We start from the raw sequence: 15,676 nt of genomic DNA, 5'->3' as shown, positions 1-15,676 counted from the left end.
GGATCATTATGCCTTTATCTTTTTTTTTTTTTGCTAGGGTTTTTATTTGTGCTCAGGGCTTAACCCTGTCTCTGCACTACTGGCAAGCTTGGGGAACCATATGGAGTACCGGGGATCAAACCCAAATTAGCTGTATCCAAGGCAAGCACCCTACCCCCTGGACTAGCCATCTCTCCAGCCCCAATCAACCCTTACCCTTAAACGAATTATTTTACACCTGAATAAATTTTTATTATGTGCTGGTAACAAAATTGTTAGCTTACTGAATTATGATTCAGGGACCCACATATTGAGTTATTTTGTATTTTTAAAATAGAAATATTTTCTTAGTAGCGCCCACTAATTTCATCAGAAAGAAAACAAGGAGCTTCACTGAGATGCTGTCAAGCTCAAGATGCCAAATAAAGTTCCAAAATTCTCATTTTTTGCTCAAAAGTTCACACTTTATTCTGGCAACAAACACTGTTGCTTTAGCCAATATTTTATTGTGCAAACACCAAAATCTGAAATACAGTTTGTCATCTGTCTAAACAAACAATGGATTCCCATAAAAAAAAAGAGTCATTAGTTCAACTGGCAACTTAAACAGTTACACAAGTATTTTCCCATGAGATGAACAGCCTACTTCAGTACTTTATGCAAACTTCCGTTTGCCACCCAAAGAATTAAAGATAATTCAGTCGCCAGAATTTATTAAAATTAAACTTGCCTACTTTCCGAAGGGCATTCTTAAGACTGGTGCTTTACCACCAGGATTGGGCTCACAACAGAGCACAGGCTTCACATGTCACAAAAGCCCTGGTTCAGTCCCCAGCACCACAAACAAGGCCAAACAGAGCAGAACCTGCTTCCCCATTTAGTTTATTTGGGGTTTGACTGTGAAGGCTGGCAAGGATCAACAGTGCAAGCACCAGTATACCCTGGCGCCACTGACCTAACTGGTTTAAAGGCCACAGGAGTTTCCCCCTCACACACTGCAACAGCAGCACAGACAGCAACAGTGAGGGTCAGTGTTTGTGGTTTTATGAAAATCAGCGTCACTCTGTGAGAGCCACACTTGACAGCCACTTTTAGGAGACATCAAATGAGAAGCTAAAGGACAAGACCATCAAAAAGCACACACTAAGTGCCAGCCAAATGTAGGAAACCCAACCAACTAAACTGACTCTTCTTGTTCAGAATTGCCCACATTCTGGGCCTCACATTTTACTCAGGCGAATGCAGCCTTGGGACAGTGGGAATTCAGAAACCAAGTGGGTTTTCCTTTCCACAGAATGCCATCTGATGGCATTTCATGGTGTTGCTGAGGTGCTGCCCAGGAGTTTGTGGGATGGGAGTGGGCCATGGAATCTGTACCTTGGAAACAAATCGCTCAGAGCAGGATCAGAATGTGCTGCCACTAACTGATAACTACAGAACTGAACGGTTATCCATGACTGCCTCCAGGCTCTACGTCCAACAAAGGAGCCAGAAGGTGAATGGCCACAGTCCCATAGTGACAGAGCAGATTGGTGAAGGAAGAGTTCTGCCAGAGTGATTGAGCACATGGTGCTGTGAAATGTGCTGTTGGGATTTCTTCTTCCACAACTAAACTGTCACGGAAGATGCTTGCTTCTAGGTGCAGAGTTCTTCCACTGCAGCTGGATAAAGAAGACAATGGTTCTACACCCAACAGCAATCTACTCTGTCACAAAAACAAGACCATGGAACCGTCCCATCTGCAAGTATGGAAGAAGCATCAGGGAGGTTGGCCCAGTGCAGCCAATCAGCAGGAGAAGTAAGAACTGTGTATTATTTCACTCTTCTGTAGCATGATAGAAAAACCAAGCAGATAAAACAAAGTGGGGATCACCAGAGGAGGTGCAAGTGGGAGGGGGAGAGGCATCAACGGATGGGTGACAGGCCATGACTTGTCATGTGACAGTGGGTGTGGCAAAGCATTACACGAGAAAACCACAGGGCTGTAAAGCAGAATGTTTTTCTCAAGAAAACTTTGTCAAAACAAGCAATTCCCTTCTTATGAAGCTAGTTTAAGTTTGGAGGTAACAGATCAGGCTTTGCTGTTTAATCCAAATAAAGGGCAAGTATGACCACATTATTGCAACAAGTTCCTAAAATGTTACAGAAAATAATGCTTGATAGATAAAACTGTTTTTAAACCATTACAAATTACTATTTTAATGTACTTGGCAGACTACTCTGCAGGATACAACAGAATTATATTACAAACCTTAAAGCTTCAACTGTGTCTTTTGCACAGCTTATATTTGAATAGGTCACAGAGGATGGGAGTCTCCACTGGGCTGTGGGAATCAGGAGGGAGGATGTGAAGAGGAAGCCCGAGGAGCACCTACACTGAGGGGGAAAGTCTCACCCCTGGAGAAAGGATCTTCCTCTCATCCTCCTCTAAGCTGAAAGCCACTGCCAGGAAGAGAAAGGGCTTCACTGACAAACTACTATCCTCAGACCTAAAGTTCACAGAGTGGGTGTGTGTGAGGGGGGGACTGGCTATCAGGCTATCAGCCTCCCAAGGACAGAGTGTGCTTGTCTGACCTGCTGAATACTTGCTTCACCCCACGAACACAGGACACCTGGCATAGTGCATGCCACACAAGGGTGACATGCAGGAGTGAATGAGAAAATGACCACAGAAGGGGGAAGCAGGGAAGGAAATGGTGGGGTGGGGAGAAAGCACGAATTACATTTCCATATTTTCTTAAATAACATAAGGCTGGTTATCAAACAGACTCCACTAAAAGCACAGGCATAGACAATAATGTGATTTTTTTTTAATAGCAGAATAGAAGGAACCATGCGTGTATACCCACCAGGCTTAACGTCCTTGTAAACAAAGCTCTCCAAGCCGTATATGAACTCCCCTGACTGTGCGCCTGCATCCGCACGGCAGCAGTAACCGAAGTGCAAAACATTAAATTTCACATATAAAAATAATCTCAACTCAAAGAGTGAGGCATCAGGACAAGTTCAGTGACACCAACACATTCATTACAATATCCGCAGTGACACCATTTCATTCTTTCAACCTGTAGGCCACCTTATCTTCAAAATACGAAATAAAAATTCTTTGCAGCTGATGTTTTTCTTTTGTTTTTAATTGTATTAGATCCACTGTAATTAACAGTATTGTCAGTGATAGGGTTTCTGCACACAACATCCTAACCCCACGCTTTCCGCCAGTGTCCTCTTCCCTCCACCATGTCCCCTGGTCCCCCTCCATGCCCTGCTCCGTCCCCCTGCCATGAAAGATCAGCTCTGTAGAGAAGATCACATTATAACTGGACATTCAGCGGTAATTTTAAATTATGCAAGGCAGGCAAGTATCAAGTACAGCTAATGTCTCACTGAATTTTTAAACAAATTTTTAAACAAAGCAAAGTCAGTAAATTCAGATTCTCTTCTCCACCACATTGCCCATTTTTAAAATTGTGTCCATTCTCAAAATAAAATGTAGCTGTAATATTTACATGGATTTTAAAGGCAGCTTCAATATCAGAATTTTTGCTTTAATGAGATCTATACACATTCCATGTACACTCTCTGAACCCCTTCTACCCATTTATGATGACAAGACCACCTGCTCTGGGTCCAAATCCAGCTTAAACATCACTCCAGTTTCAATCTCTCCAAATACTGCTCTTATTAGGTCATGTCTTAGATTTTTAAGAAAGAGAGAGAGGAAATGTACTGCCTTTCCCAGGAGCTACAGATTAAAGTTCATTGTAGCAGAGGATAAACCAAGGGTTCAGAACCAAAGTGGACTCAAATTCCAGATTATTTACTACCTGATGCAGGAGAATTTATTCAACCTCCAGGTTTCTAAACTGTAAAATGGCAACAATGCAACAGAACCAACATCAAAGAATTTTAACAGATAAGTGAACCAACTGCAGAAGCATTTGTTGAGTGGCAAACAGAAGTGTTTTATAAATATTAGCTACGCCCATCATCATCATCATGGCATTCAAATCTCTTGCAATTGCTCTAAACTCAATTTCCAACTGATGTCCAGCTGCACTCTCTTGGACCCTCCTACGCCCACGCCCTCTCCTGTGGCTCCGGCTCTACATTCCCTTCTGAGCCCCCACAGTGCTCAGTCTCACTTCCATGGCTGGGAGAGACTCTCTGCTTTATGATGACACAGATTTCTCCTCCCAGCTAAGTGCAATGCATTAGGCAATGCAGGGCAGGGATTTCCTCATTTTTGTGTTCCAAAAAAATGTCTGTAGAGGAGATTGGCATCGGGTTTCTTAGAAGCATCAGGAAAATAGAGTGTATTTCCTTCAAAATGCTGGCTTTAAAGCTGACATTCTATTCCAAATCAAACAAGAGTGAGAGCTATAAATTAAAAAAGGCTCAAAACCTTAAAATATTGTTTTAGTTGTGTCAAATGCAAACTTTAATAAGAAGACATTAGATAAGCTCTAGCAAAACCAGAGAGCAAGCTAACAACAGCATACAACAACAACAAAAAAAAGCCAAGGGACGCAATAAAGACCAATCCTATGATGCCAACCCTGTACCAGGATTTAAGTGTGGACAGCAGAGAGAACCAATGCCTGGGTCTACACAAATAGGAAATAACACCGGTAGTCATAAATAGATTTTAGGTAGCACAGGAAGAGAATTAAGAGCAGGTTTGCCTGAAAAATGAAGCAAATAAAAAAGTATTTATAAATTCAAAACAAACAAAATGCTGCATAAGAAAGTAAATATAATCATAGCACATCATTTGACCTATGCAGTAAAAAACAACTGCATTGTCATAGTAATGTAAATGTTGACTAGTAGCTGGCAAAAACTATGACATAAAAAGGCAGAGATGTGGCTCAGTGGTAAAGAGCAAGCCCTTCCGTGCAGGAGAGATGGGTTTAATCCCTAGAATCACAAAAATATTTTAAATATATATATATATATCACAGATCACAGATCACAGATCATCCTGTTATTCGTCGATTGCCTCGAGCAGGCCCCAGTAACGTCTCCTTCATCCTGGCCCTGAGGTTATATTCAAGGCTCTTTTAGGAGAATGAGACCCATCACTGTTACTGGTATTTGGCATAATGGATACGCCACGGGGAGTTTGCCAGACTCTGCCATGTAGGCAGGCTACATTCGGTAGCCTGCCAGTTTGTCAAAGTAGGAATGAGATGTCATAATAAGATGTCGCGCAGCCGCGACATGATATATTTCATGCATTTTATATATATACGTATACACACATATAACCCATAACCCATTATATATATTTTATATATACTATGTCATGAAAAAACAGGGAGGGCAATTTCAGTAAGGGAATGGTAAATGAAGTAAACTCTTTGGAGTTTTTGTTTGGGTTTTTGTTTTTTGTTTGTTTTGCTTTTTGGACACAGTCAGCCGTGCTCAGCACTTACTCCTGCCTCTGAGCTCAAAGAGCACTCATGGTGGGTCAAGGGACATACAAGACCCTGGCCTACCCATTGTACTATCAGTCTGGCCCCAGATGTAAGCTCTTGGAATACCACATTAGAATATTCCAGATGATGTCTTACAAAGTATAAAGTAGATACTACTGGAAAAATATTTACTACTTCTCAAACAACAAGTCCCTTAATAAGTAACATAATAAGGGGACTGACATTTCACGAGTCTTTTGGACAAATGATTTGACTTTGAAGGCTGTTTGCATATTGCCTCAATTAAATTAACATTCAGACCCTGTGGCACTGAGCAACCTTTTAGCCTCACTAAGAATTGAATCTTCCCTTTACTTTATAATAGCTGTTCAGGAAAATTAAGTCACTAAGAAAAAGCAAAAGGAAAAAATTATCAGATGACCATTTTTGTTTCCATTTCCTCGTGTCCTCTTTTATTTCATGGAGTAGCATTTTGTACTTTTCACTGTAGAGGTCCTTTACCTCTTTAGTTAGGCTGATTCCAAGGTATTTGATTTTCTGGAGCACGACTGTGAACGGATTGTTTTTTTTCCTGTCACTTTCTTCTGTCTCATTATTTGTGTATAGGAAGGCCATGGATTTTTGGACATTAATTTTATAGCCTGCAACTTTACTGCACAAGTCTATTGTTTCTAGGAGTTTCTTGGTAGAGGGTTTAGGGTTCTCGTGATATAGTATCATATCATCTGCAAACAGTGAAAGCTTAATTTCTTCCTTTCCTATCTGGATGCCTTTAATGTCTTTTTCTTGCCTAATTGCTATTGCAAGTACTTCCAATACTATATTGAACAGAAGTGGTGATAGTGGGCATCCTTGTCTTGTCCCTGATCTTAGAGGAAAGGCCCTTAGTTTGTCCCCATTGAGGATAATGCTTGCCATGGGTTTGTCATAGATGGCTTTGACTATCTTGAGGAAAGTTCCTTCAAAACCCATTTTGGTAAGAGTTTTCATCATAAACGGGTGCTGTATCTTGTCAAACGCTTTCTCTGCATCTATTGATATGATCATATGGTTTTTGTCTTTACTTTTGCTGATATGATGGACTATGTTGATTGATTTCCAAATGTTAAACCATCCTTGCATCCACAGGATGAATCCCACTTGGTCATGGAGTATGATTTTTTTGATGAGTTGTTGGATTCTATTTGCTAATATTTTGTTGAGGATCTTCGCATTCATGCTCATCAGGGATACTGGCCTATAGTTTTCTTTGTTGGTGGTGTCTTTATTTACTTTTGGTATTAAAGAGATACATGCCTCATAGAAGCTGTTTGGGAGAGTTCCTGTTTTTTCAATTTCCTGGAAAAGCTTGAGGAGAGCTGGCAAAAAGTCTTCTTTAAATGTTTGGAAGAATTCACTAGTGAATCCGTCTGGGCCTGGGCTTTTGCTTTTGGGAAGACTTTTGATTACCGCTTCAATTTCCTCGATATGAATGGATCTATTCAAGTATTCCAAGTCTTCTTGGTTGAATCTTGAGAGATTATAGGAATCCAGGAATTTATCCATTTCTTCTAGGTTCTCTTGTTTTGTGGCATACAGACTCTCAAAGTAGTCTCTGATAATCTTTTGAATTTCACTGGTTTCTATTGTGATGTCCCCTTTTTCATTACTGATTCGTTTTATTAGGGTTCTCTCTCTTTCTTGTGAGTCTTGCTAGTGGTTTAGCAATCTTGTTTATTTTCTCAAAGAACCAGCTCTTGGTTTCATTGACCTTTCAGACTGCTTTTTGGGTTTCCATGTAGTTAATTTCTGCTCTAAGTTTTATTATTTCTTTCCTTCGGCAAAATTTGGGTTCCTTTTGTTGGTCTTTTTCTAAGATCTTGAGCTGTGAGATTAGGTTATCTATGTAGGCCCTTTCTTCCTTCCTTAGGAATGCTTACAACGCTATAAATTTTCATCTTAGCACAATTTCAGCTGCGTCTGATAGGTTCTGATAGCTCAAGTCTTCATTATCATTTGTTTCCAGGTATCTTTTGATTTTGTGCTTGACCATTTCTGGCCCACTCATTGTTAAACATTGAGTTGTTTAATGTCCAGGTGTTTGATTTGTTTTCCGGTGTCTTTGTGTGATTCACTTCTATCTTCAGCACATCATGGTCTGAAAAGATTGTTGATACAACTTCTATCTTCTTGATTCTATTGAGGTATGTTTTGCGGCCTATTATGTGGTCTTTTTTGGAAAATGTTCCGTGTGCACTGGAGAAGAATGTGTATTCTTTCTTTTTAGAGTGTAAAGCCCTGTATAGGTCTATTAGTCCTCTTTCTTCTATTTCTTCCTTCAAAGCCAATGTTTCCTTGCTAAGTTTTGTTCTTGTTGATCTATCCAGAAGTGATAAGGCAATGTTGAAGTCTCCAACTACTATTGTGTAGCTAGCAATTCCTCCTTAAAATCTGTTAGCAGTTGCAGTTGTTTTAAGTATTTAGCTGGTTCCTCATTAGGTGTACATACATTTAAGAGTATGATATCTTCCTGTTGTACGTATTCCTTGATAAATAGAAAATGACCTTTGCTGTCCCTTTTAATCTTTTTCAACCTGAAATCTATGTTGTCGGATAACAGTATGGCCACACAAGCATTTTGAGGGAGCTGTTTGCTTGCAGGATTGTTTTCCATCCTTTAACTTTGATTCTGTATTTGCTCTGACTGTTCAGATGAGTTTCTTGTAAACAGTAGAATGTTGATTTCAATTTCTGGATCCATTTTGCCACTCTGTGTCTCTTGATTGGTGCATTAGACCATTCACATTGAGAGAGATTATTGTCATGGGGTTTTGTGCCATCTTTCTGTAGGGGTTGGTTGTGTTTATTAAGTGTTTTCCTTCTTATCTTACAGGAGCCCCTTAATCCTTCTTTTAGATTTGGTTTTGAGTCTATGAAGTTCCTGAGCTGCTGTTTATCTACAAAATGGTGTATTGTTCCATCGAATTTGAGTGACAGTTTAGCTGGATAAAGTATTCTTGGGGAGACGTTCATTTCACTGAATTTTTTCTCTATATCCCACCACTTTCTTCAGGCTTGTAGGGTTTCCTCTGATAGGTCTGCTGTGAATCCTGTGAATCTAAAGAGTGCTCCTTTGTATGTATTTCTTTCTTTGACTTTGCTGCTTGTAGTAGTGTGTCTTTCTCCACAGCATCAATCGTTCTGACTATGATATGACTTGGAATGTTTTTATTAGGGTCTCTTTTAGCTGCCACCCTTCTGGCTCCTTGGATATAGATGTCTGCATTCTTTAACTCTGGGAACTTTTCAGCAATGATTTCTTTGACTGTGGCTTTTTCATTGGGGTTGCCTCCCTGTTTTTCTGGTACTCCGATGATTCTAATGTTGTTTCTCTTGGCATCATCTGCTAGGTCTCTGATTCTCCTTAGAGCTATTTTGAGTTTTTTTCCCATTGTTTTTTGTTCCCTATATGATTTCTGATGCTCATCTTCAAGCTCACTGATCCTGTCTTCAGCTGAATTCATTCTACTACTGAGGGCACCCACTGAGTTTTTAATTTCGTCTACAGGAATCCTTTATTTGTGACACTTCTTTTTGTAGCTTTTTTATTTCTGCTCTCATTTCTTCCTGTATTTTCTCGACTATACATTCCACTTTTTCTTTCATTTCTTCCTTTAATTTTCTGGATATCTCTCCCATTGATTCTTTGAGTAGTTCCTTGAACATCCTCAGCATTTCATCTCGGAATTCTTTACTGGAGAGAACATATTTGTGGATAACCCCAGTTGAGAATTCGGGACTCATTTCTTCATCCTCTCCATATAGTGGATATTTGCGATGCTTCTTCATGCTGTTGTGGTTGTCTAGAGGTAAAACCTTGAAATTCACTAGCACTGTTCCCTCTTATCGTGGGAAATGATTCTGAATAAAGTCGGTTGATGGTGATCACCCTTCTCCCTTTCTACAGTCTGACCTTCCTCTCAGGCATTATTCTGTAGCTTATGACGGGCATCTAGTGAAGTGTTGGAGCAGGTGCTCTTTAATATTGGGCTTGTACAGCTTCTTGCGTACTGGTCTTTTGTTAGAATTGGAGTATGCCAATGGATTATTGTTGTGCTATAGTTGAGGCAGTCAGGATTTTTTCCACGGAATTAGGTGATAAAGGATGGGATGTGAGTCAGAGTGCTGAGATTGGGAAATGTAACTGCTGCCCGCCTAGGAGAAGGCCACGCCCACTTTTGAGAAGGCCATGCCCCTATGTGGAAGCCACTTCCCCAGCTGGTCCCAGGGAAGGCTGACCTAGGGATCCGCAGAGGTAGGAGTGCCCTGAAGGGGTGGGTAGGAGGTCCAGCCTAACTCGGGCAGGTGTTCCCCAAAGTCTCCTCTGGCTGCCCGGGGTGGGGGCCCAGCACACATGGGGTGCTCCCCGGCTCCCTGAAGAGCCTGCAGAGGAGCCAGATGACCATTTTTATGATCACGCTGACTCAGGTGTGATTTCAATTCTCTATTTTTTTTCCCTTTGGGACATTCACATCTCTTGCGTGACAGTTGGTGAGATGAGAAAAATTCAGTGAAAATACTGAAAGCACGTCAATCTGAGGACTTTATTCTCACTTTTGCTGTCAACTACAGTTGCGTACAGAGAGGTCCTTACCTTTCTGAGTCCCTAACATGCACATACATACATGCTTTTATGTTTTAAAATCAAGGAATAGTGGGAAAGAGGTCAGAGAGGGAGGACACAGGGAGCCACTTGCCCTGTGTTCTGCCAATCCTGATTGGATCCCTGGAACCACACAGGGTCACCCCACCCTCACCCACTCTGGATAGCAGAAGCAATCTCTGAGCACAGATTAAGCCCTGAGCACCACTGGGTATGGCCCAAAAAAACAAAACAAAAATAAAATAAATAAGTGGGAAAATAGTAAGTCTGGATAATAAAAGTAAGGTGATCAAGTAATAATTATAAATTAATAAAGGTAAAATGCCAATGATTCATGCATATAATAATGCACGATGATATGATTCATTCATAGAAACTAGAAAAACATGTATATACAGTCAAGATAATTAAAGAGAATACTTCTTGACAATCAGGCAAAACAATCTTTACCAACATAGTTACTAATTCCTGAATTCATCTCTATTCACAACCTTTTTCTGATAAATCTAACATCACAATTTAAAACTGAGTTTCACTTGTGAATTTTAGTTCTGTCCCCCAAAATTTGAATTTTCTCATCCAAAAGGCTGTAATGTAATTAACCAATATTACGTGAGCTAAGATTCTTATTCACATAAAATTCCTGCTACAAATATTTGTCCCCTAAAGATACGCCAATTGATTCTTACCAGCCTCTCTGCCAAACCCAAATATCAATGCTCTAAGCATTGAATATTCAGCACTAAAATGTCATGGGCTTCGATATAAGGTACAGAGCATGTTACCATTTTACTAATTAAATTGTCAACTGTTAAAACTGGAACTGTTAGCATACCCTTTCTATACATCACTGGAAATACAAAAATATTCTTTTTTTTTTTTTTTTTTTTTGCTTTTTGGGTCACACCCAGCAATGCTCAGAGGTTACTCCTGGCTCATGCACTCAGGAATGACTCCTGGCAGTGCTCCGGGGACCATATGGGATGCTGGGAATCAAACCTGGGTCGGCCATGTTGGCTGCGTGCAAGGCAAACACCCCACCCGCTGTGCTATTGCTCCAGCCCCCAGAAATATTCTTTAAACAAGCAACTATATACAATCAAAACAACAACAGAAGTTAGGGGTTTGTTTTCTCAAAAAGGAAACTATAAATGAATTTTAATTTTATAATGATGCTATACCAATGAATCTAAGTATATGGCAGGATATAAATAATAAATATATGTAATTAAAATGTGTGTTAGACAAATAAATTTAAGATTCGAAGTGACAGGATAGCAGGTAGGGCATTTGCCTTGCATGCAGCTGACCCGGATACAATTCCTGGCATTTCATATGGTCCCTCAAGCACTGCAAAGAGTAATTCCTGAGTGTAGAACCAGGCCATCACTGGGTGTGACCCAAAAAGAAAAAAAAATTTAATCTGAACAATTTCAGAAAGAAAAAAATTCTAGTGCTCTCCAGGCTTTGCTTCTCATTTATAATATTTGTTCTCCATGTTCTAATAAACCAAAGTAAATTTTTTTAAAAATCTCACTAAGTTGTTATAAAATAAATCATTCTCATCTTGCTGTACTTGGCACATTAGAATAATAAAAAAAATTGATAGAAACACAGATTCTCAAACTTCAGCAGAAAGATAAAATATGCTTAAGTATCAAAATAATAAGAGTTCAGACTTTTTCAATTTTCTTCTATTTTTAAAGACTCTATATTTTAGATATTTTAGCAATTGTTTTGTAAATATGTACATAAAAGAGAAATGGGATAAAAGAGGGGTTTGTTCTACATAAAAGAGAAAATAATTAGAATCATTCATTAAAAATTTTTCTAATAAAGATTTTTAAAAGAAATATCTCATTGATTCAATTAAAATGTTAGCAGCTTGATCTTAGAAAAAGAAATCTGATTATTTATTAATATAGTTTATCATTTTTCACTTGATATTGCCACACCTTTTAAAAGAGACCAAACAGAAATATGTTTTAGCATTTCTGGTATCATCTTTCATCACAAAAATGTATATAGAAGTCACCAAACATATAAGAAGCTACTATATCAAAGTCAAGTAAAAAGTTGATAATTCTCAGGGTATAATTTGACTTGAAAGAGAAAAACAAACTAAAAGTTCGAAAAAAATTCTAGAATTCCTCATGATACTCTTTTTCATTTTATCTTTTATTCTTGTTTCATAAACCATAAACATCACCAGTTTCCATAAACATCACCAGGTTTACTTTTAATAATTAATCAAACTCAGGATGTTCAAAAGGTCAAAATCTGAATAACCAAATTTGTTGAAATATCCAACATATTAGAAAGCTTGACTGTCAGAAAATTAGTGTCATTTCTTTGAAACCATACTGGACTATGTTAACGCTTTGGACCTCCCTGTCTGTGAAACACACACGTGGAAACGCCAAGTCACAGTGAACTGCTTATAAGCACAAGCAGGCCAGCAGGAACCTATGAAGTCGGTGGGGTCTTGTTAGCTTGTAAACTGCTGGCTAGGAAGTGAAGAAATCAGCATGTGAGGCGCAACTGAATGGAGCAGGACAGCTTCACAGGAGTGAGGCCTGGCGTTCAAGCCCAGCACTGCTTTAAGGCCCAGAGCATCATCAAAAGTGGCTCAGGTGTCCCCCAAGCACCACCAAAATGGTCCTGGTGGTCTCCAAGCACTGCCATGACCTTCAGCAGCACAACTACCAGGTACAGACCCCTCAACTAACAAAAAAACATGGGAGAGTAAGCGAGAGAGAGAGAGAGAAAGAGAGAGAGAGAGAGACAGAGACAGACAGAGACAGACAGATAGCAAACAGTCCAAAGGGCTGGGGCACAGGTTCTTCTCCAGCACACATGGTCCTCCAAGCACCTCCAGGAGTGATTCCCCAGCAGTAAGCAGGGAGTCATCCCTGAGCACCACTGGGTGTGACTCAAAAAAAAAAAACAGGTGGGGAACGGGGAATGAAACCAGTAAAGGGCTATGAATCAAAAGTGTACATCATGAAAATATTTATAAGCAAAACCTTCAGATAGGATGTTAAGATTGGGACCACAGCACATGAAGGCTAAAGAAAGCACCCTCTCAATGACGCATTCAATATTTCTAAAATCTTAAGATTGTATCTATTTTTAAACAAAATAAAGTTACCTCTCTTATGGCCAAAGACAGAGTGTATAGGAGTAAGACATCTGTCTGGCATGTGGCCACACAAACCACACTCCAGCTCGGAATTCCCAGCACCACCTGTGGTCCCCTGAGCACTGCCACAGCTCACTCCTGTGCACAGAGTCAGGACTATGCCTCGAGCACCACAGGTGTAGCCCCTACAACCAAATACAAAAATGCATAAATAAGACACATTTACTCTACCTTTCTCTGCTGCTTTTTGAAGGGCTTCTTCAATTCGGGATAACTCTTTTTGCTTAATGTCTTGCAAGGATTTTTCTTCTTTCTCAGGATCATATTTAATACCTAAGAAGAATATATAGTCAATTCACATGTAAAGAGATGAAACTAATAAAAAATAGGAAAATTCAGCTTATTGTGACTGTGTGTATGTTTGTGTCCGTGTAGTGTAACGCAATTCTTGGTAAGCCAAAAGCCAGCAGCAATTTGAATTACAAAAGTTTAAACATAAATAATTTTAACTTACTTTCAGAGCTTATATAAAAGAGGGAGAGAAGAAAAGTAATTGAAAGAAAAGTAGGGGGTGAAGAGAAAGTTCAGTGGGCTGAGCACAGGTTTTGTATGCAGGGAGCCCAGGTTCAATCCCCAGCACCCCACAGTCCCCCGAGGAGTGACCCTGAAGCACAGTCAGGAGTACCCAAGCACTGCAATGCACGCACGTGGTGAAAAACAAATACAAAATGAAAAAGAAAAGAAGGGATGATCATAAAAACAAAGCAGGTGATGCAAATGCAATGGGGAGAAGGAGAGGGAAAGCAAAAAATGTGTCCAAATAGGCCTAGTTCTCATCTCTGAGGGGTACTGTTTTGAGAAACTATCTGAAAAATGTAACCTCTAATACTCATATTAATAAAGATATGTTCATAAAATAACTAAGAAGCACATAACAACAAATCACAAAATCCATCTACCCTTATTATCTAGTAAGCTTATTCCTGGTAAAGTGTGCGAAAGAAGTGGCAGGAAAGAATAAGCAAGGTAGCGGGACAGTGTTCTGACAGCAGAAGTCAGCGGGCAGCCAGTGGGCAGTCTCAGAACTCTCACTATCAGTGGCAATGATCAAATACACTGAAGCACATAATTAAACAAAGAAATAGCTCCTGGGCTGGAGAGACAGTACAGCAGGTAGGGCACTTTGCCTTGCACACGGCGGGCCCGGGTTCCAGCCCAGTATCCCGTATGGTCCCCCGAGCCCCACCAGGAGTGATCCCTGAGCGTAGCAGGGTGTGACCCAAACATAAAAAAGAAAAAAGCTCCATCTTGCATGTACAATGTAAGAAATGTTACATCAACTTAAGCATGCATATGATTAAAATGATAAAGCAAAAATATGAACATTAAAACTATGCTTAAGATACTAAACCCAGGTAACAACTTAATTTCACCATGAGCCCATGAATGTTTATAACACAAAATAACATACTTGCTCCAGGGACAACAAGCAGGTATAAACCCTCCAGAGTGGCAACAACGGCTTCTCCATAGAGGTTCTTCCAAGGAATCTTCAGCGTTAACTTATCTACAGCAACAGAATTTGAACAGTTCAAGAAGATACACTTCCTCATCGTCCATGTAAAAAAAAAAAAAACCCTTCATGTGCATGGTAAGTCTGCTACTTAAACAAAAACAGCTCCTAACTCTGGAGCTCACAAAATGCTTTTCCATATTTACTGTTAGAAGTGAATGCTTACATTGTATATTGTACTGTGCAAACTTTTGGAAGTTTATTAAACTGAATTTAATATTTCAAGGCTATAGAAAAAATGACTGAAGTGACTATTATTTCAATTTTGACAAAAGGGAAACTCAGTCTCACAGTAGAAAAACTAATTGCTCAAGTCCATTCTGGTGGTCAATGAGAATGATGAAAGGTGGGACTCCACTATCCCACCGCTGACAGTCTGTGTGTTCGCACCGATGACTCACACCCATTACTCAACCACACACTTTCCTTTCAGGCCCCATAGCAGCAACACAAAAAGCACCCACGGAGCTGAACCTGGCCAAGAGCTATGATTAGGAAAGGGCGGGGAGGTACTGGGGCTTATGATTACTACTATGAGTTACACAGGCAGTTGGGCCCATCACAATCCAAACACCCATTGAGAGAGGCAAAACACATTTTGCCTTTTTAAAATAATGGTATTTATGTCAGCTCCTTCCGAGAGTAGGCTGCAAAACCTTTTCGCCCGTAACAGAGGAACTATGGCCCAAAAAGGCATGCAATTGAGTCTAGGGTTTGGGGAAAGACTACACAGAACAGGAAAGAGAACACCAAGAGGGTATACGAGCTTCTAGATGCTGGTAGATGCAGAACCTTTCCTTGACACCTTTCCATTTCTGTCTCAATGTTTTTCCTAACCTCCAGCGTGCCCTCTTGCCAGGTCTTACCAGATTAGGACATTGGCTAATCTCTTGCCAGATTAG

The 15,676-nt window shown here is 39.9% G+C and overlaps 1 protein-coding gene across 4 annotated transcripts in view; it reads right to left on the bottom strand.

Moving 5' to 3' along the window:
• VPS13C (vacuolar protein sorting 13 homolog C) overlaps nt 1–15,676 on the bottom strand; it is a 201,604-nt gene that overhangs the window by 168,844 nt on the left and 17,084 nt on the right. For 2 of the 4 annotated variants that reach the window (XM_056130834.1, XM_056130836.1), the window contains exons 4-6: nt 14,673–14,768; nt 13,433–13,534; nt 2,829–2,891 (exon numbers count right to left, since the gene is read on the bottom strand). In XM_056130834.1, coding sequence (XP_055986809.1) covers nt 2,829–2,891; nt 13,433–13,534; nt 14,673–14,768 — 261 coding nt within the window. The remainder of the gene's footprint in view (nt 1–2,828; nt 2,892–13,432; nt 13,535–14,672; nt 14,769–15,676) is intronic. The other 2 variants (XM_056130835.1, XM_056130837.1) reach the window with 1 other exon arrangement.

The sequence above is a fragment of the Sorex fumeus genome, unplaced genomic scaffold (assembly GCF_029834395.1).
Source record: "Sorex fumeus unplaced genomic scaffold, SorFum_2.1 ptg000081l, whole genome shotgun sequence".
NCBI lineage: Eukaryota > Metazoa > Chordata > Mammalia > Eulipotyphla > Soricidae > Sorex > Sorex fumeus.
The sequence above is the reverse complement of the archived record's forward strand: the minus strand, read 5'-3'. Positions and strand labels throughout refer to the sequence as shown.